Raw genomic sequence first — 24,499 nt, 5'->3', positions numbered from 1 at the left:
GGCGACATAAAATAGTGGTCGTCGGAATTTTAAGAACACCATTTTTTCCGGCGACAGAATTTTATCCCGATCTGAGTATATTTTGCTTTGCTTATGAATAGATCTTTTTAAGAGTTTTATTTGTGTGTGAAAAGGATAAAAAGAGGAAAAATAAAAATAGAATAAATGGAAGAAAGACGGTAAGATAAAGTCGTCGGTGAATGAATATCCGTCAGAATTAGAGAAGAAACGAAAAAAGAAGTAAAAGAAAAAGACAAAGAAAAAGGAAAAGGAAAAGGGAAAGGGAAAGGGCAAAAAAGTAAGAAAAAATGGTAAAAAAACAAAAAGAAAAATATGAGAATCTTTTTTTTCTCTTCAAATACACATACTTTGCCACGTCAGCTTTAAGGGTGCAAATAATTCTACTTTAAAATAGTTTAGGAGGGGTAATAAAAACCCCGCAAAGGTAGAATATGTAGTTGGAAATCCGTGTATAGGTCAGCGGGGATTATGCATTTTGCCTAAGTTGTATTACATTAATCGTTTTGTTTAAGTAAAATATATATATCCATATATGCTTTGCATATTGTATTTGAAATTGTTGAATTTTTATTTGCTAATCATAAACGTAAAACATAGTAGAATGTAAGACATAGTCGAATTTTAAATTGTTGACCTTTTATTTTTATTGTGTTTTAAATGTTTTCCAAGATTTAAATAGAACTTTTTGTTGAACAGATTAAAGAGAATTTTTGCTAATCTAATCATGTAATTAAAGTTTATATTAAAACAAAAATAAAAAATAACACGATTTTCAATCGAACTCGATTGTGCAAATTCTACTCATGCTAGTGAGTACTGATTACTAATAATTCTATGCTTTTAATACTTGGATATTAGTAGTACAAGAAAGTAAGACTCGATCTTGAGACTTGAGAGAATTGCTAACAATTCTTTGTTTTGTTTTTTGAAGAGAATTGGTAACAAGTTATTTAAAGAGTTTTACAAAAGTAAAAAAGGAAAAAAATATTAGAAAAAGGAATACGATAATTTACTTTCGGGCCCTAACCCGACCCGCTACATCACAAGAAGAACGTGCCTTTGTGTTCCAGTTTACTTGAGAACATCATAGACACGCCTCTACTAACAGGATACACTTTGCTGCTACAAGTGCGGAGACAGAAGATACAGAGAGAGTGAGGAAAAATGGCGTCCTTGGGTCACGACGACCTCCAATCGGCTAACATATTCATACCGGAGGAGTGGTCTGACGCCGCCGACACCATAGCTTATGATTCTACAACTCCGCCGCCGCCGGTTACCTTTGTCTGCGGTCCCAAAAATAGCGGCAAGACCACTTTCTCTCGCCTCCTCCTCAACGTTCTTCTGCAGAGGTTGAGCAATCGACCTTTTATTTTTACTTTGTAAATTTCGTCTTGGAGTACGAGAAGTGGTTGCATACTTGTATTGAATTGAATTAATGGACTCGTGCTATGTATTATACATTGCATATGTGACATTGTTGCATGTTTTGAATTTGAGAATGTACTTGTTTGATTTGTTCAGTTCTTTTAAACGATGTCCTAATGTTCTGCTTTCTTATTTCATGGTACCTTAAGGTTGCCTATGGTTTAAAAGCAAGCTCAAACCATTTCTAAAACAGAGGACAGCTTTAGCTTTCTCCTTGTAAAGCTATTATCTTTTTGTTGAATAGTTAGAATATTTACTATCAAATATAAATATACTTAGTCAATCTTATCCTGTTAGTATTCATTTTAATTTTTTTTGGGTTTTGGTACAATTGATTTCCGAAACCAAATTCGATTTAAACCGTGTTTTCCCAAAAAACCAAATTCCCACATTCAAACGGTCCAAAACCAGAAACATCGCCACCTAAGAACCAAAATATATTCCAGTTTAGTGTTTTCAGAGTACAGTAATACACTGGGTACTATACAGTCCTGTTGATGATTGGAAAGCCTTATGCCCCGATCACTTTTCCTCTGCATATTGATATTTTTGATGATCACATTGTTTTGTTATTACTGCTGGCTGTCCTTGAGTGGCTCTGTGTGATTATTGTCTGAATCAAACAATTATGAACAACCACTCTACCTCTGCATATACTTGTGGATGATCACATTTTCTGTTATTATTGTTGGCTGTTTGTGAGAGGCTATGCGTCCTTTTTGTCTGAATTAGGTAATTATAGCCTGTTGATCCCAAAATTTCTTTGACTATAGAAGTACATATTTGATCATAAATTGTCTTTGGGTTTCAGATACAAGAAAGTGGCTTATTTGGATACAGATGTTGGGCAGACAGAGTTTACTCCGCCTGGTTTGTTATCCCTTACTACAATTGACAAAATAACTTCAGGTACACCTATTATTCCTCAACTGTTACATGTTTGTGTTTGAGCTGTTCGCATGATGCTTTTATTCACATTCCTCTCTTTTCTTGTCTTTCTGCATCAGATCTGTCAATTCCGTGCCTAAAGACTCCTGAGAGGTATAGTTGTTGAATCCATACCTTGGGAAAACATAACTTTGTGCCATTAATTCACTTCTGTTGTTACTTGTTTAACTAGAAAAAGACATACTTAAATTTGCATACTCTTTTCGGTCTCTGTTGTTGGAAGAGTTTAGAACCCTTCTTCCCCTTTCCATTCCCACCATCTTTGTCTTGCAGCAGCAAAAAATAGGACGAGTGATATGATATCTAGTCTATTTTTTTAACCATGTTCAATATGATATTTAGTGTTTTTTTCTTATGTAAAGAGGGCAAATAAATGGAGAATGGCACACCCAAGAGTGTGGCCTAGTAGTAAATGGAGAAGGCGCACCCAAGGGTGTGGCCTAGTGGTCAATGAAGTGGATTGAGAACCTGAGGTCTCAGGTCAAATCCCAACGGAGACAAAAATAGTAGGTGATTTCTTTCCATTTATCCAAACCTTGCTAGATAGAGTTACCTTGGTGGATAAAGTTACCTAATACCTGTTGCTGGTGGGAGTTAGCTTGTATCCCGTGGAATTAGTCGATGTGCATGCAAGCTGGCCCGGAAACTACGTCTGTTAAAAAAGAAATAATAATAAATGGAGAATGGCCGCCGGGACTCTAATAGCAAACATGCTTTGCATTTGAATCATGTGCCAGAGGTTTAACGTCGTTTTAAGAGCTGGTGTTGGCAGCTTAAATCTGGTAGTAGATTTCCTTTGTAGCAGAGAGCATTGGCATTTGCGAAATTAAGAGTGTCCTCAAGCACATTGAAGATTTTGTCTAGATCTTGCTGGAAGAGAGAGATGCCTTTTTAGTTTGTCACATGAAAGTGGAAAAGCTGCTTTCTCTTGTCTTTGGGAGTTCTGTAAGCTAAGTTGTGCATAAGTTCGTAGTTGCTGAATATATGAGTTGAATGAAAGAAATTTCATCCTCTTTTGGTAGCAAGTCCAAAATTTGCTTGATATTGATTTTGACTCCAAATTTTTTCTTTCAGATGCTTCTTTTTTGGTGACATATCCTCAAAAAGGGATCCCAAAACATACTTGGCTTATATATTTGCCTTGTATGATCACTACCGGAGAACATACCTGTTGAGCAATGGCAAAAGTCCTGGAAATGCTGGGGTTCCCCTTGTCATTAACACAACGGGCTGGGTGAAAGGCAAGCTTCTGTATTTATTTACTTGCTTTTGCCTGAATTTAGGCTAGTGTGGTTCGTTTTATCATCGATTTGGATGCAATTTTCATGATCAAGTCTGATTCTGGTTTTCTCATCTTACAGGTATTGGCTATGACATTCTTGTGGATATTCTAAAATACATCTCTCCTACCCATGTTGTAAAGATTTGCATATCAGCTGAGAGCAAGAATCTTCCAGCTGGTGCATTTTGGGTTGAGGATGGTGATGCTGCTGTTTCAACTCTAATTGAGATCAACTCTGCTCGTCAGGACTCTTTTAACAGATCGTATGTGTTTATCTTTTCTCTCTTTAGTTTTTACATCAGATGAGTGAAGTTATATTCCATTTGAGTTGGAAATAATTCTCTTGACAAAGATGCTTTTCCTAGTACATTAACATCTCTTTACCTTAGCCCTTAAAATATGTTAAGGGAGGGAGGGAGGGAGGGTGGAAAGGGGGGGACACTATACATACCACATGTCACTTCATTTGCCTTAAGCAAGATCCAGAATTTATTTGTAACTGGTTGGGTTGTCTCTGCTCCTTAAACAATTTATATCCCCCTTGTTTCTTAGTCCTCTGATATGTTTTCCCAGGGTTCTTGTACAGAAAGATGCACGTCTTCTGCGTGATCTACGTGTTATGGCCTATTTCAGACAATGCTTCCAAAGTGATATGCAAATCACAACAATCAAGGAACTCTCTCGAGCATTAGCTGCCCACCCTCCATACGAGATTCCTGTATCAAGTATCAAAATTAAACACGTTCATTGTGAGGTAGGTTATGTCATGCTGAATGACATGTTCTACATGCAATGCTTTGTAACTTTGGTGTTGACCAAGAGCATTGCCGTCCATATCTGTTGGATCTTCTTGCCTGGGGCATTTTCTACATTCTTGCTTCCTCCTTTTCTTATTTATTCAAATAGTTTACTATTATTCCAGTCTTATACAAATATATTTAGATATTTCTGTCATATTCTGATTAGCTCTATATCCGTATGCCAGGTTCCGAAGAGTGAGGTTTTCTACAGCTTGAATGCAACTATTGTTGGTTTGGCAGTTGATTCTGAATATTCTGAAAAATTTCCTGACTGCATGGGCTTGGGTAAGTTGTTGCAACTAAATTCCCACACTTAAAATTTTGTAATATTGTCAGTTTTATTTACCTCTCTAAAAAACATTACCAGTTTTCCTTCTTTTCAGTGGACAATTACTTGTTTTCTTTGTCTAGGAGGACTTCAGTATTTTTTGCAGGTCACAGTGTTTATTTATGTGGATTTTTAAGTGTTTAGCCACAGATAGGGTAGTTGAAGAACCATGAGAGCGAGAAGCATGAACATGATGCAAATGATCTAGTTTTACAATGAATACACTTAGTAAAATGTACTGTATGCTATTGCATCATTTAGCAGTGATCTTGCTTGTTGGATCCATTTCCACAACACTAATGGTCACTTGTATTTGATGATGCAGAAGTTTGTGCTATTATTACTGATTGTCCGCATCAAACATTATTTCTTAACTGCGACTCGGCTGCCTTTGTATTAGCTAGAGGAATCACACTATGCCCAACCATAGAACTAGATCTAGACATGTTTGTTTAGTGTTAATGGCAGTGTTTTCTGTTCCTAATAAGCTTAAATTTGATGTTGCTATTGGATGTCACTTCCCGCTCATTGTTTTCTTTCTTTCCCTGCTTCAAAATGATTCAGGAATAGTGCGTGCCATTGACACTCTGAAGCATGTACTCTATGTAATTACCCCTGTTCCAAAAAGCAGTCTACAGAAGGTGGATCTTCTATTACAGGGCTTTATCCAAATACCGACTTGTTTGTTGCAGGTAATTATGCCTCCCTTTGCTTAGTCAATCTAATCCCTGCTGTTCCTTGTTTTACTCTTTTTCTTTGCTTTGGCTATAGTACTTGTTTATTTTTTTATTTTTTTTGATGAAGTAAGTTGTTCCATTAAAAAAGCTTCAAGAAGATGCATAGTTACATAGTTACAGGAGGCCTAGTTACAAAGGCAAAAACAAAAAGGAGAAGCTAGGCCCTATACAAAGTGTCAATCTAGGACAAGAGTACTAACAAAGTCCAAAAAATGACCAGCACTAATTACAGGGGACAATTTTGTCCAGCAAAAAAGTTCAAGTAGGCATTTTGCCTTGAGAGAGTGATTTGGAGTTGAGATGCCATCAAAACATCTTCTATTTCTCTCTGTCCATAAACACCAAAAAATAGCTGCAGGAATCAACCAGATTTTCTTGATGGCCTTATCAACTTTCCACAAACATATCAACATCTTCTATAGTATGCCTTTTGTTTATTTTTATGGCTTATGTTGTATGTGAAGAATTATAACAGAAGAAAATATATGGTGTAAAGGACAAATTTTGAATCAAAAGGTATTTATGAAATAATAGATAATTTAGACCTGTGACACTGCATGCTGTTTTCTTATCTGGCATGATTTACTGGAAAATTATGAAGTTTCACATCCTGCATCCTTTTATCTATGGACTGTGGTAAACTATAAGTAGCCTCTGTATTTAAAAGGTTGAAAGATGGCTTGTTTATATACAATCGCACAAGAAGCTAGTGTTTTTTTGGTATGATGTTATCCTTATCCTTTTCCAATTAAGAAATGACGATCATGGCCTAGCTTTTTTCTTCTAAAATTTTATTACTATTAGGGGGAGGGGGAGGGGCAAGGTTTAGGGGGAATTACATCATGGGATTCGATCCTTCACCATAGGGAGAAGGATGAGGGGGTCACACCATGTGAGTTACCCTCAAATACCTATAATCGCCTAGTTTGAAACTTTATTGCAGGAACTTATCAAAAACAAAAAAAAAAAAAAAAGGAAAAAGAAAGAAACTTCGTTTTCAGGAAACTAGAATGGTTGTGTACAGTTTGCATGATAAGTACATCTGCTGATGAACCTGTACACATGCATGATCTGTTCTTTTCGCTTGGGGCTAATGATGTCAAAGAAAGCATTTCAAAATGAAGAGGACAACTTCAGGGAGACTGTATTACTGCAAATAATTTGTTTTCATTTTTTCTTCTCAAATTGTTGTTGATTTGCATTTCAACTGTAACTCTTTCAGCTTGTGCATAACACTAGAGAAAGAATGGGTATTACGATTGTCTGATAAATTTTCTGAATACTTTGTCTTAATGTGAGTTGGTTCTCCTCAGGTACAAGGCTGCATCTCACCTTACATGTCTGCTGATGTGTTGCCTTCAGCTTAGGCAATAACTAGGGCTCACGTATCTGGATAACTTCACTCAATCTTGTACAGCTTAGTAGAAGTGACTCGTGAAGGTTGGTTATGCTAAGTTATATCTACTTCTTCGACAATCACCTTATTTGAAAGGTAGATTTAAGAAACTTAAGAACTGTCGGCCTTATAGTTTGCTACTTGCTTTATAGAAGGTTATTAAGTATAGGGTGACTTTTGTATCTTTGTTGGACAACAAACTTTCCTCTGTTTAAGTACAATATAATCTGTTGGAGTCATCTTGTTCTTTTGGAATTTCTGGTCATCCTAACATTGGTTGCTCTACCATTTATGATGTGTTGGCGCACAATCACTTGATGACTTGTATCCTTGTCTGCTGTGGCATACTCTGATGAAAGCTTTGGGGAATAAGGGAAGCTTGTCTAAAGACTGAGTTTGGCTCAGAAACCAAGATTGGAACAATCGCAATAGCAGCTCTTATCAAAGCATTTTGGGAGGAAATTTTCATCCCTTCGTATAAAAGAGAGGAAACGAAAATGAAGATTCTAGTTAACTGAGGCTTTAGGAACCAAATGAAGGTGTCTATGAGTGAAAAAGAAAGAGAAGTAACGCATTAGAAGATTAGGATCCATTTAATGCTCGCTCACACCTTCCACTCTGCTCGTTTAGTTACTGTTTAAGTTATATTATCTGCCAAACAAGAAGCTGTGTACATCTGCTGTCAATGAAATCCCTGTCGTAGCATCTGATGAACAACTCGTTTCAAATAGATTTCAAGAGGTCAAGAGAGGTGGATATTATACAAATATATAACCATCTATATGCATTTACATTTAACAAAACTATTTCTTCGTTTCAAATTGGAGTCCTCCCGTGCGTCCATTCTGCCTTTTGCTGGATTATTTCAAACTTGTCTGGTTCCAAGCCAACTTCACCTGCAAAAAGCAGTATTAATCAGTGCCTTGAGATCAAATGTTCGCATATTGAGCCATATACCTTTCAACAACTGGTCAGATATTATATTTTCTTTTTTCCTATTGGAAAATCGTAATCCTGATCAATTTGAAGCCCTTGTTGAAGATGTATAGTCTATAGTGGACATCATTGGGGCCTTTAAAATATGATCATACGTCAATAAGAATCCAACCTAAGTTAACCTACGTGTTTCCCTGGCGATTATCCTGTAAAGCTACTTCAAAGTCAGCACTTAAATTTAAAAATACTTCAAACTTAGCACTTAATCCTCATCAGGAAAGTCGAAGTTTAAAGCAATCAAGTTCTTTTGATCCTCTATTTGGTCCACTGCAGAATGATATTAACACATTCCAATATGTCCTCACTTAAAATTGATTTTTTCTTCCAAATTCCTGAAAAAGATGGGATTACACCCCCAGTATGCAGAGTCATCTCAACACCAAACAACCCAAACACTGGAGAAGCTCTTCCCTTCTTTTAATCAGACAAGCCGATGATATATCAAGGCTAGTCGGATTGTGCTATTTTGGTGCGACTAATAACTTCTCCAGAATAATTTCTAGTGCTACTTTGGGTGCAACTAATACAATATTTTGAGTTAAAAATTCACGATGGAGTCAGTGAATATACAAGCATCAAATAGAATATTACCAGACGAACCTCAAGCTCTAGGTATTGAGAAGTAAAGCTCCGAGAAATGCCAAAGCTGGGAACTTCAGGCTCCTTCCAAGACTGTACATCCTAATGTGGAAGAAGAAGAGAGGAAAAGGAGAAGAACTGCAAAAAACACTTGTTACATAACTGACTCCAGCAGATTACTAGGAGCGTTAAGCTTCAAGTGATGAGGGAACTGACAATTGACATGAGACGTGCAAAGCAAAAAATTGATCTCTGTTAACACGACCAATAAATTTATAATTGGAGCTCAATTTTTAGCTAAAAGGAGCATTCATGATTCTGTGGCTCTCGAACACTCATCTGTAGAAAATTTACATCACACAACTAATGTAGCTTTCTATTTTTGCTCATTTCTCCCCTTTAAAGAAATTCTAGTACCTCTGGGAGCAAGAATAAAGATAAACAACTAAGAAGAAGAGAAATCACCTTTTTGGACAAAAGTCATGCATCTGCATTCCCTGTTGCTGTATCAGGGTATCTAAGCTCCCGCAGATGTTGAGCTATCTCAGTCAAGAGTTTGGTTCCTTCTCCACCCCTCTGTAATGTCCTGGCTGCGTGTTTTAAGAAGCCACTTTCTGCTTCGACAGCTCTCAATCTCTCTCTGATTAGAGACACTTCTCTTGTAAGGGTAACCTTATTCTCATTCCCTAATAACATTGTAGAAGTTTTAGTATCTGTTGTCTGACTTTCAACAAGAATGAGAAGAAAAAGCAAGGCTGATAAATAAGGAAGCAAAGACTGATCATATGTACCTCTGTCTTGAATCACATTTGATTCTAACACATGAGATTCAACATCCGGAGGTATTTTAATCTTCTTTTCAAGGTTTGTCAACAAATCCTGTAGATAAGATCTCTCATTCTCAAAATCAAGGTTTGATTCATCAACAGTTCCCTCTCCATATTTCCCAGGACGTTCAATATGGAACTCGTTTACTCCATCCTGATCCATATCACGAGGACTGCCACATTCTGATCTTTCACCGAAGGATGATACAGAATGAGATTTCAACTCTTGATAATCATCATCCGCATCGACTTCACAGACCTCACTACCTACTCTCTTGACATGTCCATATTTCTCCCTGTAGGTCTCAAGTTCAGCTTCCAATACCTTTATCTCCTCCTCCCTCTTTAAAACAAGATCTTTCATGACTTGTAAGGCCTCTTGGTCATATTCAGCCTGCTCTTCCATCATTCTCTGATATTGCAAAGCTTCCATTTGGACAGCTGCCTTCTCTGCTTGCAAGCGCGTGATCATGGCCATGGCATTGTTTGCTGCAACAGCAGAGGCACTTCTTTCTTCATCCAATTCCATGTACAGTTCCATGAGAGACTTTCGGTCCAGACGAACCTGCCTCTTCAAGCGATGCAAGATATCATCATCTGCCTCATTCGCTGCACTCGTGTCATTAGCATCTGAAATGAATTCACTCTTATCACCACCCAATTTTTTGGGCCTATAAGGCCACTTAGGACTGGCTTGAGCTGAGTCTGACAATGGGATCCCAAAGATTTTGTTTCTTGCAGAATTTGGGGTTTTGCAAGATTCATCATGTATGTCCTCAGGATCTGTAGCTGCATTAATATCATCTCTACCTGCTACACATTGGAAAAAAGAGAGTTAAAGTAGAAAAGATTATGCAAGAGATGTGAACTATGCGCTGATGGATGCTATAATCCTTCTTGATTCAGAGAAGCTTTCTGTAACTGCAATTCCACCATTTCTTCTGCTTACATTATTCTTTCTTTCTTAAAGCGAGCACCAAGCACTAACATACCATGAAATTAACAACATACTAACTCTTAGCATCAAAGACAGATAAAGGGAAAAATTGTAACTACCCCCACCCCCCAAAGCAAAACCAAAATATTATTACTATCCCCTTCAACAATGACAGTCTCGTATGTGCTACGAGAGAATGAGGTTATGAGCAGGGGCGGAGCTAGCTCTTTGCTTACGGGTTTGACCAAACTTAGTAGCTTTTGTCCCGACCCTGTATTTGTCTTGTGAAATTCATGGAATATATACAAATTATTAATTTAGAACTCAATAACTTAAAGAATTAGAATCCCAGCTCCGCCTCTGGTTATGAGTTGTCATGATAATGTAAGGATTTAAGTTATACACACTGGCAATGGGTAGAACTTAAACTCTAATTGTAAAACCCCTGTCTAACTCAACTATTCGACTTTACGGCTATTGTGATTGCGAGAGAAAGGAGGGATGGCGCCTTCCTTTACCATCTGGTGGTTGAAAACAAAAGTGCTTGCACAAGTTAAGATGAAAGAGCTCTTCTCTTTCTTTCATTGTTCTTTTTTTCTTTTCACCACAACACTGATAATGAAGAAAACATGAAGCAAAAGAAATACTCAAGATAAATAGGTACCTGCATTTTGGTGACCCTCATCATCTGGAAGGTCGGAGTCATTATCTGAGGTAAACTTCAGCTCTGTGTACCGAACATGAGGCAATTCTAGATTGCGCGATTCCTCATTTCTCCATGTTGTCAAGGGAGATCGAGGAGACGGGGCAGGAGCTTGTGAATAAATATTTTCATTTATAGACAAGTCCCGCGTATATTTAGACCTCAGTTTCAGAGGCTCCCCACAACAAGAACACCTCAGGACAACAACAGTTCCAGTTTTGATGACTTCATCTTCATTCTTCACTGATTTTATGGAAACTCTCTGATCATCTCCATCCATAAAGCAATCAATGTCTTTATGCAAAATCCCAACTAATGACTTATACCTATCACAATCAGAATCCTTCTCTGTTGCAAACGAGAGAAGGCAGCCTTCACACATGTTCCTAATATCAGAAAGCTTCTTGTGGACATGACAATACGCAAGGGAAGAGATGTCCTTTTTGTGAACTTCACAAATGGAATCATTATAATAAAAACTAGAGTTCCTTTTAATGAAAATATGATCGATCCTCGTGCATAGCAGGCAGGGAACTTTCAATTCAAAGAACTTGGCGAATTCATTGGTGAAAAATGCAAGAAAACCATCAATGAAAAGAATAATGATCATCGCCCATTCAAGAATAGCGTATATGAAGAAAACCCCAACTCTTCCCATCTTCTGTTCAACCAAACGCTTGAAAGATCGCGAAGCCATTCTTTTTACCTCAACTTTTGTCTAATAAAAACAACCCAACAAAATTCAAGACAATGAATGTTGATCAGAAGAGATGAAGAAATGAGGGATCAAAATGCAAGGGATGAAATGAGATAGATCATGATCTTGGTAGGTAGAGTAAACCCCAGATCATGACCTTCCTCTTAATTTCTCTCTAGTAGATGTGAAGAAGGAAGAAAGGAAGAGTGTTTCCCTAATGCAAATGTTTCCAAAAATTGGATGGTGCTGTGGATTTCAGCTATATGTTATGTACCAAATGGCCACTCTTTCTTGTTCAACTAATTAATAGGAAAGTGCTTGGCGGATCAATTAACTGAATTAACGGTCGTCAATCGTGCTCAATAAGCAATAATTATGATTAGGAATTTTTTCGTAACTATACCATATATGAAACCTTATTACCAAATATGTGCATACTATGTAAATTACCCGCCCAGTCCACAGTTTTCCTACAATTTCTGTACCATTTGTTAAATACACGATTAATTGGGCAAAATCTTCCATAATTAACGCGCTAAAAATCAGGAAAAAATCTTGCGATTGATTGAGTCTACATTAAATTCAAGTTTTGAACGGAAAGGAGATTTCTGTTCTTCATCTGTTCTTCCATATATTTTCCACCATTGATAACCATTAAAAAGCTTGAAAGCTTTGAATTCAAATTTGAGTTTTCAAAAATCATTATTTGTTTGGATTGGGTGTTGTTGAAAATAATCGGGAATATGGTTTGGAGTTTATATCTCAATTTTGAGGGGTTTTGGTGAAGATTAGACTTGGTTTTGACTGAATTTCAGATTGAAACTCGAAGAAGAAGAAGAAGAAGACATATTGCAGAAATTGTAGATAAATTGTAGTTAAATTGTAGATTATTTGTATTCTGATTGTAAATGCTTTATTTTCTGTTTTCATAAATAAAAAACTGCTAAAACTCCTACAAATCTTCTGAAAAAGCGCAATTATGTCAAAAAACACAATTATGCTACAATTGGATGAGAATTGGGATATAAAAATTTAATGTACCCAGTTTATAGATATTTTGTAGATAAATTGTAGATTATTTGTATTCTAATTGTAGGTGCTTTGTTTTCTGTTTTCACACATCAAAAACGACTAAAACTTCTATAAATCTTCTGGAAAAAACGCAATTATGTCAAAAATCCCAATTATGCTACAATTGAATGGGAATTGGGATAGTAAAATTCAATGTACCTAGTTTGTAGATATTTTGTAGATTTTCAACATAGATTGTAGTTTAATTGTAGTATAAATGTAGTAATTATGTAGATACCCTTACAAATAATACTGCTTTATACATACTTAAAATTGATTTGTAGTATATTTGTAGAATTTTTGTAGATGAAGAGAAAAATTTTGTAATCAACATGTGCGAAGATGTATTTAATTCAAATTCTGATCAATCCAACTGTAACTACAATTTATCTACAATTTCTGCAATATGTCTTCTTCTTCTTCTTCTTCTTTGAGTTTCAATCTACAATTCAGCCAAAACCAAGTCTAAATCTTCACCAAAACCCCTCAAAATTGAGATATAAACTCCAAAACATATTCCCAATTATTTACAACAACACCCAATCAAAACAAATAATGATTTTTGAAAACCCAAATTTGAATTCAAAGCTTTTTAATGGCTGTCAATGGTGGAATTGTTGCTCTTTTATCTCTTTGAAAGTTTGTTCTTCTTCATTGAGAAAATTTGAAGCTGAAGGTAAATGTGTGTATGAACTTTGAAGATTTATCTTCAATATTTGGTGAAGGCAGTAGCTCTATGTCGTAAAACCATAAGAATATGATTTTGAATCCGAAAAGAAATAGGAAAGCGTGGGCCCTATTATTTCGTACGTAACAAAATTGCAATTTCCATCTCTGTATTTTTTGAGAAGAAGAAGGAATGGAGAAGAGGAAGAAAGGGGAGGGGAAAAACTGCGTAGGTCTTAGGAATTAGGGGGATAGAGAAACGTGAGATATATGAACACCTTTAATTAAGGAGTAAAAACTGCCCATTAATTAGACCCTTAATTAAGTATGGTATAAGATTGGTAATTTGGTATACTAAGTGTAATTAAATCAAACCTTAAACATTGAGGGTAATAAGGTTTCCTATGTGACATAGGAAGGTAAAAATTCCTTATGATTACTTCTCCGCTTACTTTTACTTGTCCTCTGTGAACATCGCGCATCCTTTAAAAAATAATAAATGAAGTGTATAATTTACTATCATAACCATATTAATTGATGCATATTTTTAATAGATTTGAGAAAATAATTTGAAATGAGTAATTAATACTTTGGATATAACATGAAAAAAGAATTTGTCTTATCTTGATATGTTAAAAGTGACAAGCAAAAGTAAAAAATTTATTTTTAGAATACTGGACAAGCAAAAATGGACGGAGGTAGTAATTAATATATACAATAATTATCTCAATTTACCACTTAACTATACTAAATTATGTTATTCGGTATTATCGTCAATTGTGCGACTGACATGTGACCTATCAATCCTAAGTATTATCTTTCGCGATCCATATAATTAATCTGTCTCATGAGATCTTATCCCTGAGATAGGCATACTCCTCTCATCCATGTTACTGTGTTACATGTTTTTTGCACAAGCATAACCCTTAAGTAATATATTTAATAGCTTGAATCATAATTATAAGAGTACTAATTGAAAAATATACTAAGTAACTTTGAAAAAAACAAATTAGTAATTTCTCGTTATTTTAAAATTAAATATTTTGAAATAAATTTATTTTATTAAAAGTGACTAATATTTGGAGAGTACTTCCTCCAATCCAAAATAAGTGATTTTTTGGCCTTTTTTTTGTGGTCCAAAATAAGAGATTTTTCTAGATTTTAAGAATGAATTAATTATTTTTTTCTTACATTGCCTTTGGAGTATGTGTTAGGAATTTTATGTGAAGAGATAATAAAAGTTAATATGATTAATTTTATTTATTTAATATTAAAAGATAAATTTCTTAATCCGTATAAAAGCAATCAAAAAAATTATTTATTTTGGACTGGAGGAAGCAAGGAATAGTGTGGTAATTCCCTAATCCCAAGTGCTGTATAGAAACCTGCGGGCATTTGGAAACGTGAGGAGCACACATAAATCATATGTGTGCACGCACGACCAGGCGATTAAATGACCAATCCTTGGACAGTAGCCACGTCAGCTACTGCGGTGGGACTATCCAGCACCCGCTTCTTTTTCACCCGCTCCGCCATCCTCCGCCGTCAACCCTCACCGTGTTACGGCGTGGCCACCATGAGCGCCACCGGAGAACAAAACTTCAGTTCGGACGCTGCCCATTTGGAAACAATTTTCAAGCAGAAAAAGGCCCTCCGTTCTGTTGTGAAAAGAGATCTCAAGTCCATGGATCCCACCCTTAGATCCCAAGAAGGTAACTTTTTTCAATACACGTACGTGTTGTAGAATTTTATTATTTCTCTTCCATTTGAAGGTATATTGATAATTTTCATTTGTATGCGAGTGGTTAGATGAAGCAATACAAAGGATTGTAATGGAGGCTCCATGGTTTAAGGCTTGCAAGAGATTGTGTGCTTACATAAGCTGTAGTGCTTTGCGAGAAGTAGATACAACCCGAATACTATCTCATATTCTCGGAAGCCATTCAGAGGTGTGTTTCTACGCATCAAAATGCTTAGCCAAATGTTTCATTCAAAAAATTTTAAGCCCCTTTGCCGCTACACTAAAATTCTCGTATGTAAAGGGGATTCAACAGTTTATGTATAACCAAAAAAAGGTTTTTGCCCGATTTACACAGTATAATTTTGCAACGAATGGAATTCAATTGAACCTCTGGAATTTCTATGTTACACGAACTGGTTTGGGATTGAGTCGTGGTTGATTGATTAATTGATAAATGGGCTGTGCTATATATTGGATAACATAAGTACTCCTCCACTAATGTATTAAGCACCAGGTGGCACCATTGTTACAATTTCTTGGTGTTGCTCTCTTCATTTTTAAGTGTTTTATTAGTTATAGACCTTAATTCTCGTTCTCCTTTCCCATTATCAAATAAGATCAGGATTTGCAGATGCAAAAGAAGCTTTTTGTTCCAAGAGTGGAGGATAGGAACAGAAACATGCGAATGCTTCACATCTCAAGCACTAACGATTTGATTGCAAATTCAATGGACATTCTGGAACCAGCTCCAGTCGATGCTGATGGAAATGAACGTGAAGATGGTACATTTACTTTTCCTTTGCAAATACTGAATAGTCTTTTTCTTCACACTGCTGTAACTTTTTTTACTGCAGCAACAATAGGTAAAATGCACATAATCAACTTGTTTCATGTTACATTTCAATGAGTTAAAACCTCTAGTAATTCATAAAATTTTGATGAGTAATTTCACTCTATGTCTCGAACTTGTCTTTAAGTGTGGAAGTTTGTATCATTTCAGAAAACTCTATTATGGGTGTTACTATGTTAGGGTAATCCTTGCTTTATGTTTTACTAACTTTCCTAAAGTGCCCATATTGAATAAATTATTTGGTGCATAGGAAGCCTCATGTTACCTTAGTTGTCTTGTTCATGTTAAAAGTGGAACTTTTTTGCTTGTTCTCATTTTTGTTGTTACAACTACATATTAGTTGCTAGAAGCTCCCTCAGAAAAAGTATGCCCCTTCCTTTTAAGTATAAATCCCAGCCAAACTAGTTAGTTTGTAGAACTAATGGGATATGCTCTGTCAACACACTTTTCCCCTCTACAAAAAAATTCATGGTTATCAGGCAATTTTTTTATAGGAAATCATATTCAAAGTAATAATCTAGACATACACTTCGGGTGTGAGTAGATACGTGTCTAAAACAGGCAACACATGAACAGGATGTAAAAGGAGAAAGCGGTAAAAAATTTTGTTCGTTTTGATTGATGAACCGTCAAAGATTATACGGAAAAGGGTCAAAAATATCCCTCTACTATTGAATATTGTTTAAATTTACCCTCCGCGTGATACTAATCGATAAAAAATGCCCCTACCGTCTTACTATTGAACAAATATGCCCCCAAGTTAATGGAGGGGCTACGTGGCGGCCATTTGGTCCTTCCGGATTTATTTTTTAGACTGACCTGGCCTAATACCCGGTACCTGACCCTAAAAATTAAACCCTTATTCAACATCCCTATGAAGTTTTTCCTGTTATGTTGCAGGCAAAGCTTGCTGCCGACACCCTCTTCTCCACCATCACCTCCCTCACCTCTTCGGCTCATCTCCATAGCCACCACCAGTGAGAAAGAAACCCACCTTCACCCATACCACTCTAAAAAGTTGCAAAGCACATTTAGATCTTATTCTCCTATTCATTTACCTTGTCTCGACAATTACACAAAGTGACAAAGAGCTATGAGGCGGACATAACAAATACTGAACTCTCATTGCTGCAGAAAGATCAAGATAAAGTTTAATTCTCAGCGTTGATCTATGCCTGTAAGAGCATATAAATTGAAGGTTTAATTTCATCCCTCATTTCCAAGCCCGAACAAGATCAAAAGAACTGATCGCTTTCTACAATAACAAAATAGTTATCTACTAGCCATGTTTTCTTTCTGTGATAATGCCGTAGCGTAGGACTCCAGGAATTTTGGAAGCTGAACATGCTCAAAAGATGCCTAAAGCTTTTAGCTTTGATCATTCGACGCCGAGTGAAACGGTTCCTCGCTAAATAAAACCAAAGTTCCACTACAACCAAGGAAAGAGATAGATCACATCTTGGCCAAATGCCAATCCTCCTAGTTTGAAAGAGAAAAAGAGTGGAGATGTGCGAAAAAAGATCACTCCTAACTAACCAGTCAAGTGAAAGGAGCCCGCTTACCCACTCCCCTTTCCCCCCATTGCTAGGAGCCTCGCCCTCTTGACTTGATATGTCAAGAAGACTACAACCGATAGTGGATCACCTTTTGCTTAAAAAGGCCCGCCCATCTCATATATATGATAAAGGAAGCAGGCTGTTTTTAGCTATTTTTGCTTTTTCTTTTGTTTTTTTTTTTCTGGGGGTCTAATATGAGATGTATAACGTGCTCATACTCATCCATTAGGATGTTCCCCCCTTCAAGAGCTCCGCTAGGATACTAACTTGGTTACCTAGCATTGAATTAGGTAGGACACTCGTCCTACTTCATAGATAGAAAAAGAACTAGTAAGTCCATTATTTGTGGTACCCCTAAGAGACCTTTTTCCTTTCCTTGTATTGTATTAAATAAAAGCTAAAGCACTTTCTTTTAAGAATGTATCTGGTTCCATCTTTCTTTCGTTAGTTAAGCCACCTTTTTCTAAAAAGGATTGTAGTAATTCTGGTTTGAAAAAGAGTTATCTTTTGAGCTTGATAGAATGGCAATAAATTGAAGAATTCTGGATTTGACATTGTATATTATAGCTTTGTGGGTCTGAATAATAAGAAATATAAACAGATTATTTCTTTTACTCTCATGGAGATTTAACCTTCTTTTCTTGGATTTACCAATGTGGATGTGCAAATAGAGATTGACCTTCATTTCTTGAGTTTTCCAAGTAGATTTGCAGATAATAGGCTCCAACAAAGGAGATGAAGTAAGGACCAAAAAAGTTAGGGTTCAGATTTTGGTATGAGGGTATCGGGTAGTGGGTCGGGTCAGTATAAAAATAAATCCGAATATACCAAATGGCTTAAATGGCCGCCATGTGGCCTCTCTGTTAGCTTGGGGACATATTTGTTTAATAGTAAGACGGTAGGGGCATTTTTGATCGATTAGTACAATGGAGGATAAATTTAAACAATATTCGATAGTAGAGGGATATTTTTTACCCTTTTCCGAAGATTATAATATACCTGATACAAATGGAAAGAGCATAGCAGATTTTTAGGTTCATTAGTACAAGATGAAAGAGCGTTATATCTTTAGGTTCATTTGTACAGCTGAACTTTTGGCGTCTCTGAAATTGATACCTTTTCCTGGTGTGTTCTCTTATTGTACTATTGTTGTTGAAAGAAGTGTCAATTTTTCCACTTATCCAACAAGGAGGAAAAAAGAAAAAAAAAAGGTGCTGGTCTTTGAGACCTACTTCATCAAGATAGTAACCAAGTTATGAATACATTTTCTCGCTTATGATTGATGTATAGCTCATATTTGGACATGTTTGTTGGTACACACATTTAGTTCTGTCCAGTTCTCTTTCGAGGGTGAGAATTGGAAAAGCATTGTGGACTTAATGGTAGTAATTGAAAGATTTTTTGTTGTTGCAGTATTGTTCGCAAATGAGCCTGTTGATTTGTTTCTTTTACCTGGTAAGTGCGTTAATGTTTGTCATTAACTTGTGAAACTCTAAATGATTCAAAGCTTGAAATCATTGGTAAATACATTGGTTTTGGTAATAATATATTTACTCTCTCTCTCTCTCTCTCTCTCCTATGAAGGACTTGCATTTGATAAAGCTGGAAGACGGTTGGGCCGCGGTGGAGGGTAGGATTTGTCCCTTTGTCTCTGTAGTTCCCCTTCTGCAGAAGTAACAGCTTTGGTTAATATAAATAGAGAAAGCGTACAAGAAAGGAAGCAGAAGGGGGACCTGTTAAAGAAAAAAGGAAAAACAAAATAAGAAGAGTAGTCACATGGTTTTACCTGTTCATTCTTGATTGCACTTTTACATTTTTGTCCTCTTGTTGATAATCCTTTGTTTTTCATGGTTTGACACAAATAGTTACTACGACACCTTTTTGTCAAGATATCAAGAGCTTGCAATGGAGCGGAATTGGAAGCAACCTCTCAAAAGTATGTCTCTGTGTCTGCTTCTTTCCAGGATTACGTACCATTTCGCCATATCTTCTTTGTTCACAGTAAACGAATTTTCCTTTTCTATAGCGACTTTTTCACTTTGGATTGCAGTTGCACTTTGTTACTCAGTGCAGATAGTGGATGAGGGTACTATACCACTAACTCCAAATGATATTCTTGTGGATGCACTTGTATCACCTTCCGGTGTGATTCCTATTAGTCCAGCTGCGCTGGAGATACACCATTGAAAAGATGCTCTTTTAAACACGAAAGCCTCAGGAGAGTCCCCAGTCACAGCATCATCAAAGAGGTGGGGAAGGAATCACACCTTACTGAATTCTGATCCAACAACAACAAACCCAGTTTAATCCCATACGTGGGGTCTGGGGAGGGTAGTGTGTACGCAGCCTTACCCCTACCCGATACAGGCAGAGAGGCTGTTTTCAATTAGTGAATTCTGATCCAAGCATATAATACTACTGCGGTCATGGGCAAGGATAATAGCTTGTTCTATTTTCTTGAGAAATGGCATCTGGAGGAAGAGGTTATTATTATGAAATGATCTGTTGTTGTAGGTTTGGTAGCCCATGTGTATAAATTGATTTGAACCATTTATTTGTGGTAACATATATGAATGACCATTATCCCCTATCTCTCAGGGTAGGCAGCAAGTGGTACAACCCTGTATCAGAGTTCTCCAAATGGGATAACATATGAATACATGTCATATTAGAGACATGTAGGGGTGGCATATTAGAGACATGTAGGGGTGGCATATGGACGGTTTGGGCTGAATTTGGATGGATCAAAATGGGTTGTGTCAATAGATGGGTCATTGCCCAACCCACCTATTGATAGTGGGGCGTGGTTGACAATCTCATTCAGATCATACTCAATATTATGCAATACCAAGGAAACGAGGCTTGTGTTAATATTGTTATCGTTATACAACCTAAGGCCCTCAAATGACCTGAATGCGATGTAGTTACAGTTGGATTTTTACTTTTATATAGATCAAAACAGAACGTAGTACTATCGTTTATAAGTCCTTATATTTGAATACGAGCAACCAAAACATTTTGACTAAATCCACATAATATTGCTACTGTGTATTAGTTAATCTCCTGTTACTATCTACCACATACTATTGTTTTTAAGTTTATCTTGCCAAACATGGCAGTTATTTTACATACAATAATTTGTCACTCTTCAAATTTCATTATCATCGTGGTATAGTCAAAGAAATTAAATAGATTAGATTACATGCAGCATGCGGTGTTCTAATTACGTTATCGAAAAGTCATATTCCAACAAACTTGGACGTCATCTTCCCAATAAAATTTATCAGGAATATAGGATCAGGTGAAAAAGAGAAGCATTTGATTGAATTCTTCCTCAGGATCTCAATGTCAGGCAAATAAACGACTTTTTCCAGTATTTGAATTTTAGTTGATTATGTCATATGCCAATTAACAAAAATATTGGGCATGGGTAGGTTTACCTACTCAGTTTTCCTCCAATTTGATCATTTTTCCTAGTAATTGTCTAGTATTCCAGTTGAAAGATAAAAAAACAAAATTCTTCATGAATACTACTCCAGTTGTGGGCGTTATTTCTTTTTCTTATAAGGATTTTGACCTGCATTATTTTTGGAAAATTTTATTTTGTGTCTCATACAACTTACACTAGTTGTATGAAATATCTTTTTTGTCTCACAGTTTCGTGGACCCAGATTTTTATGGACCCAGAAGTATAAGATTGGGGTACACAAATTTGTGAGACAAAAAAGAGTCTCACACAACTAATGTCAGTTGTGTGAGGCACACAATAAAACTTCTCTTCATTATCTTCAATACTTTGATTCATTAATTCGTTAAAAGGTTAAAAGAGGGGTGGCAAACTGGGGGGTCAGGTCGGATATGGACAGGTAAAAAATGGATAATGTATAAATGGACAAAATATCCGACCCGATCCATATTTAATACGGATAGAAAATGGGTTAATCGGCAGATAATATGGATATCCATATTATCCATGGCTTCTTGAATATGATCACTTTTAGGAGAATTCCTAGTCTCCCAACTTAATGAACTCATAAGTTGAGTCTTTGCAAATGTAAAAGTTAAACTCATTGGTTATCCATTTTTTAAGTGGATAATATAGATCTTATCCATATTTTGACCAATATATAAAAAGTTCATTATCCAATCTATTTTTTAGTGGATAATATGGATGGATAATTCATTTGCCACCACTAGTTACAAGTATTGGAACACTTAAATCTAAATTCAGGCTTTCCCTTTGATTTGGTAGTTAGAAACTGATCCAAAATATATATTAGAGCTTTTCTGTTGTTGTAATGTAGCACAGCATCCAGAACCTCTGAGCATGGCATTTAGTTCAAATCATGATTTAAAAACTTAATAGTTTATGAATTCAGGACTGTTTCAACTTATTTGGCTTCTTATGTTATACCATAGGACGGGCTAGGATGAACCACCTGATTAGAAAGGAGTTGAACGATTCATTGCTTTGACAAATCATACAATAATTCACAGAGGTCGTAATTCCCAAGTTTAACTTACTAGCTATTCCATTGACTATTTCATCTCCCTACAGAAGTTAAAACGTTGCATTCATCTGTTGTCAAAGTTCCAACTAACCTCAACTAAATTTCCTTTCTTTTATGTATATATGATATGATATGATTTTATTTTAACAGGTTGCCTTCTTGCAGATGAGATAACATCAAGGCATAAATAGCCCTTAAACTCCTGTCCATTAGTACAATGCCACACTATTCTTTGAATCAAGTTTCATTCTACAACACTAAACAATGGCTGCCCTGAACTCTCAGTCGGGGTTTTCTATTGGTGTGACATTCTTGTTGATAATTCTGGTAGTCTTACCGTTTCCTTCTCACTCAGCTGATCCTGATCCATTGCAGGATTTCTGTGTTGGAATTCTGAACAGCACATCAACATCTCTTAACGGCTTTCCTTGCAAACCTGCTTCCGAAGTTACTTCGGATGACTTCTTCTTTGATGGTCTAAGCAAAGAGGGAGACACAGACAATGTATTTGGATTCAGTGTGACACCAGGAAATGTTCTTGCTTTCCCGGGGTTGAACACGCTAGGTCTCTCAATGAATCGAGTTGACTATGCCCCGGGAGGGATAAATCCACCCCATTCACACCCTCGTGCAACTGAGTCCGGGGTTGTCATCAAGGGGAAACTCTTTGTTGGGTTCGTGACAACGGATAACAAGTTCTATTCCAAAGTTTTGACTGCAGGGCAGATGTTTGTGGTACCCCGAGGACTAGTGCATTTTCAAATGAATGTTGGTAAGGGGAAGGCATTGACCTTCACAGCTTTTAACAGTCATTTGCCAGGCGTAGTCGTCCTTCCAACTACACTATTTGCTTCGACACCTCCCATTCCTAATGATGTGTTGACTAAGACCTTCCAAGTTGAAGCAAGTGTCATTGATGGAATCAAGGCCAAATTTGGTGCTTAAAACTCCATTGTCTCAGAAGTAATAGCTATAACAGCTGAATAACAGAATGGGAAGGAAAAGCGTAAAATATAAACTTTTGCTCTCAAGTGTTAGCTGTGTATTTGTCCAACCTTTCATCTGGCTCATAGATCTCCATGTATGTAATGTGTAATCATCAATAATGCAGAAAGCAACAAGAATTTTTACTTCTCCGTAGGACGTGTACATATGGGTACTCAAATGATTTCTTTGCAGTTACTCATACAAATAAGAGTTATGCTATTTTTCACTATATCATTGACGTTTACAGTGTGTTGTTCGCTATCACTTCTCATACAATTTAGTACTAGTTTGCAAGTTTTGGTTTCAGTTTATCTATAGCAATAACAAAATATGCATTGAAGCTAATGAAACCTCCAAAAGGTGGAGGCCAGCTGAGATTCTGTTCTTGTTAATTAAGATTTAAGAAACTAAACGAAAAAAATCATCTCTTCTTAGGGAAATTCAAAAGAACCAGCAGAGGTACATGTTCATGTATTGACTACCGAGCTCTGGCTCTGCTACTCTATCTATTTATATCTTTACTGTCACAAATCCGAGGGAAGATTTAGAAGCAACTATGCAATTGAGTGATTTTGAGCCTATGTTGCGAAGACTACATTATTGCAACACAGATATAGCCTACCACGTTTACCTTCACAAGGTAAGCGTACACATTACCCTCTTCAGACCCCGCTTTGTGGGATTGCACTGGGTTTGTTATTAGTATTGTTATTTAAGATATAGCCAACCACGCTATCCAGTGGTCGCGCCATGATGTGGATATGTGTTGAGTTGCATCGCTCGATCAGCTAAATGCTACTGGCGATGTAATAAGCTATGCAGTGGGGACCTTCATTCCCCAAATAACTAGGTTTATGCTTCAAACAAAAACATTATCGGAATCTTCAGAATAGACTTAGGTTTATGCTTCCTAGTGAAGCATAAACCCACCGAGTTTTAGGTCTCTAACTAGGTAGTTTGGCTACTCCAGGCCCACAGCTAAAAACGAAACTCTCGAACAACAGAAGCATCCTATTCTGCTGCCTGCCAAACCTCTGCTTTTCCTTATGAGTTTTATTGCGCAATCTTTACAAATAACCAGTAGCTTCCAGACTAATGTGGAAATAGAAATACCCAATTTCAGGCCATTTTACATAAGTTCTTCCCCTATCCTTCATATTTGGCTGTCTTATATATTTTGTTATATGTTTCTTTGAGCAAGAATATATTCTGAGAGATTGTGGATGTTCAGAGCGTTCGGAATGGGAAGGCATCTGTGCCTAGTACAGGAAGAAAGTCTGCGTAGTCTATTTCTTATACCAATACAACATAGTACAAGTACACTGAGTTAGACGACCTTGATCATACAAGATAAAACAGACAATTCTACTGGAAATGAGGGTGATTACGATTACAAATTTAAGAATGCTTCTTCTATAATTTCACAAGTTGTTGGAGT

The 24,499-nt window shown here is 36.5% G+C and overlaps 4 protein-coding genes across 8 annotated transcripts; 3 read left to right on the top strand and 1 right to left on the bottom strand.

The window, feature by feature from the left end:
- Nucleotides 1-1,101: 1,101 nt before the first annotated feature.
- LOC104219748 (polynucleotide 5'-hydroxyl-kinase NOL9) lies at nucleotides 1,102-7,179 on the top strand. The gene is made up of 9 exons (XM_009770474.2): nucleotides 1,102-1,373; nucleotides 2,261-2,358; nucleotides 2,457-2,490; nucleotides 3,472-3,638; nucleotides 3,759-3,942; nucleotides 4,253-4,433; nucleotides 4,665-4,764; nucleotides 5,372-5,499; nucleotides 6,858-7,179. The coding sequence occupies exons 1-9, from the start codon at nucleotides 1,186-1,188 to the stop codon at nucleotides 6,909-6,911; spliced, it is 1,134 nt and encodes a 377-aa protein (XP_009768776.1). The 5' UTR covers nucleotides 1,102-1,185; the 3' UTR covers nucleotides 6,912-7,179.
- Nucleotides 7,180-7,622: 443 nt separating this feature from the next.
- LOC104219754 (probable myosin-binding protein 5) lies at nucleotides 7,623-11,771 on the bottom strand. 3 transcript variants are annotated; one of them, XM_009770489.2, is made up of 5 exons: nucleotides 10,944-11,771; nucleotides 9,307-10,155; nucleotides 8,981-9,201; nucleotides 8,537-8,653; nucleotides 7,623-7,836 (listed from the first exon to the last, which is right to left on the bottom strand). In XM_009770489.2, the coding sequence occupies exons 1-3, from the start codon at nucleotides 11,677-11,679 to the stop codon at nucleotides 8,996-8,998; spliced, it is 1,791 nt and encodes a 596-aa protein (XP_009768791.1). In that variant the 5' UTR covers nucleotides 11,680-11,771; the 3' UTR covers nucleotides 7,623-7,836; nucleotides 8,537-8,653; nucleotides 8,981-8,995. The 3 variants fall into 3 exon arrangements, with proteins under 3 accessions (XP_009768791.1, XP_070027342.1, XP_070027341.1); XM_070171241.1 differs by having other exon boundaries at nucleotides 9,307-10,152; XM_070171240.1 differs by lacking the exon at nucleotides 8,537-8,653.
- Nucleotides 11,772-14,792: 3,021 nt separating this feature from the next.
- On the top strand, nucleotides 14,793-20,153 carry LOC104219780 (5-formyltetrahydrofolate cyclo-ligase, mitochondrial-like). 3 transcript variants are annotated; one of them, XM_009770519.2, is made up of 7 exons: nucleotides 14,793-15,128; nucleotides 15,226-15,365; nucleotides 15,789-15,939; nucleotides 18,977-19,018; nucleotides 19,148-19,193; nucleotides 19,429-19,499; nucleotides 19,614-20,153. In XM_009770519.2, the coding sequence occupies exons 1-7, from the start codon at nucleotides 14,870-14,872 to the stop codon at nucleotides 19,748-19,750; spliced, it is 846 nt and encodes a 281-aa protein (XP_009768821.1). In that variant the 5' UTR covers nucleotides 14,793-14,869; the 3' UTR covers nucleotides 19,751-20,153. The 3 variants fall into 3 exon arrangements, with proteins under 3 accessions (XP_009768821.1, XP_009768834.1, XP_009768815.1); XM_009770513.2 differs by having other exon boundaries at nucleotides 14,795-15,128; nucleotides 15,780-15,939; XM_009770532.2 differs by lacking the exon at nucleotides 19,148-19,193 and having other exon boundaries at nucleotides 15,780-15,939; nucleotides 19,614-19,809.
- A 2,079-nt stretch (nucleotides 20,154-22,232) lies between these two features.
- Nucleotides 22,233-23,305, top strand: LOC104219800 (germin-like protein subfamily T member 2). The gene has a single exon (XM_009770541.2). The coding sequence runs from the start codon at nucleotides 22,339-22,341 to the stop codon at nucleotides 23,017-23,019; it is 681 nt and encodes a 226-aa protein (XP_009768843.2). The 5' UTR covers nucleotides 22,233-22,338; the 3' UTR covers nucleotides 23,020-23,305.
- Nucleotides 23,306-24,499: the final 1,194 nt, after the last annotated feature.

The sequence above is a fragment of the Nicotiana sylvestris genome, chromosome 3, assembly GCF_000393655.2.
Source record: "Nicotiana sylvestris chromosome 3, ASM39365v2, whole genome shotgun sequence".
Taxonomy (NCBI): domain Eukaryota; kingdom Viridiplantae; phylum Streptophyta; class Magnoliopsida; order Solanales; family Solanaceae; genus Nicotiana; species Nicotiana sylvestris.
Note: the sequence above shows the minus strand (reverse complement) of the source record. Positions and strands in the feature narration are given on the sequence as shown.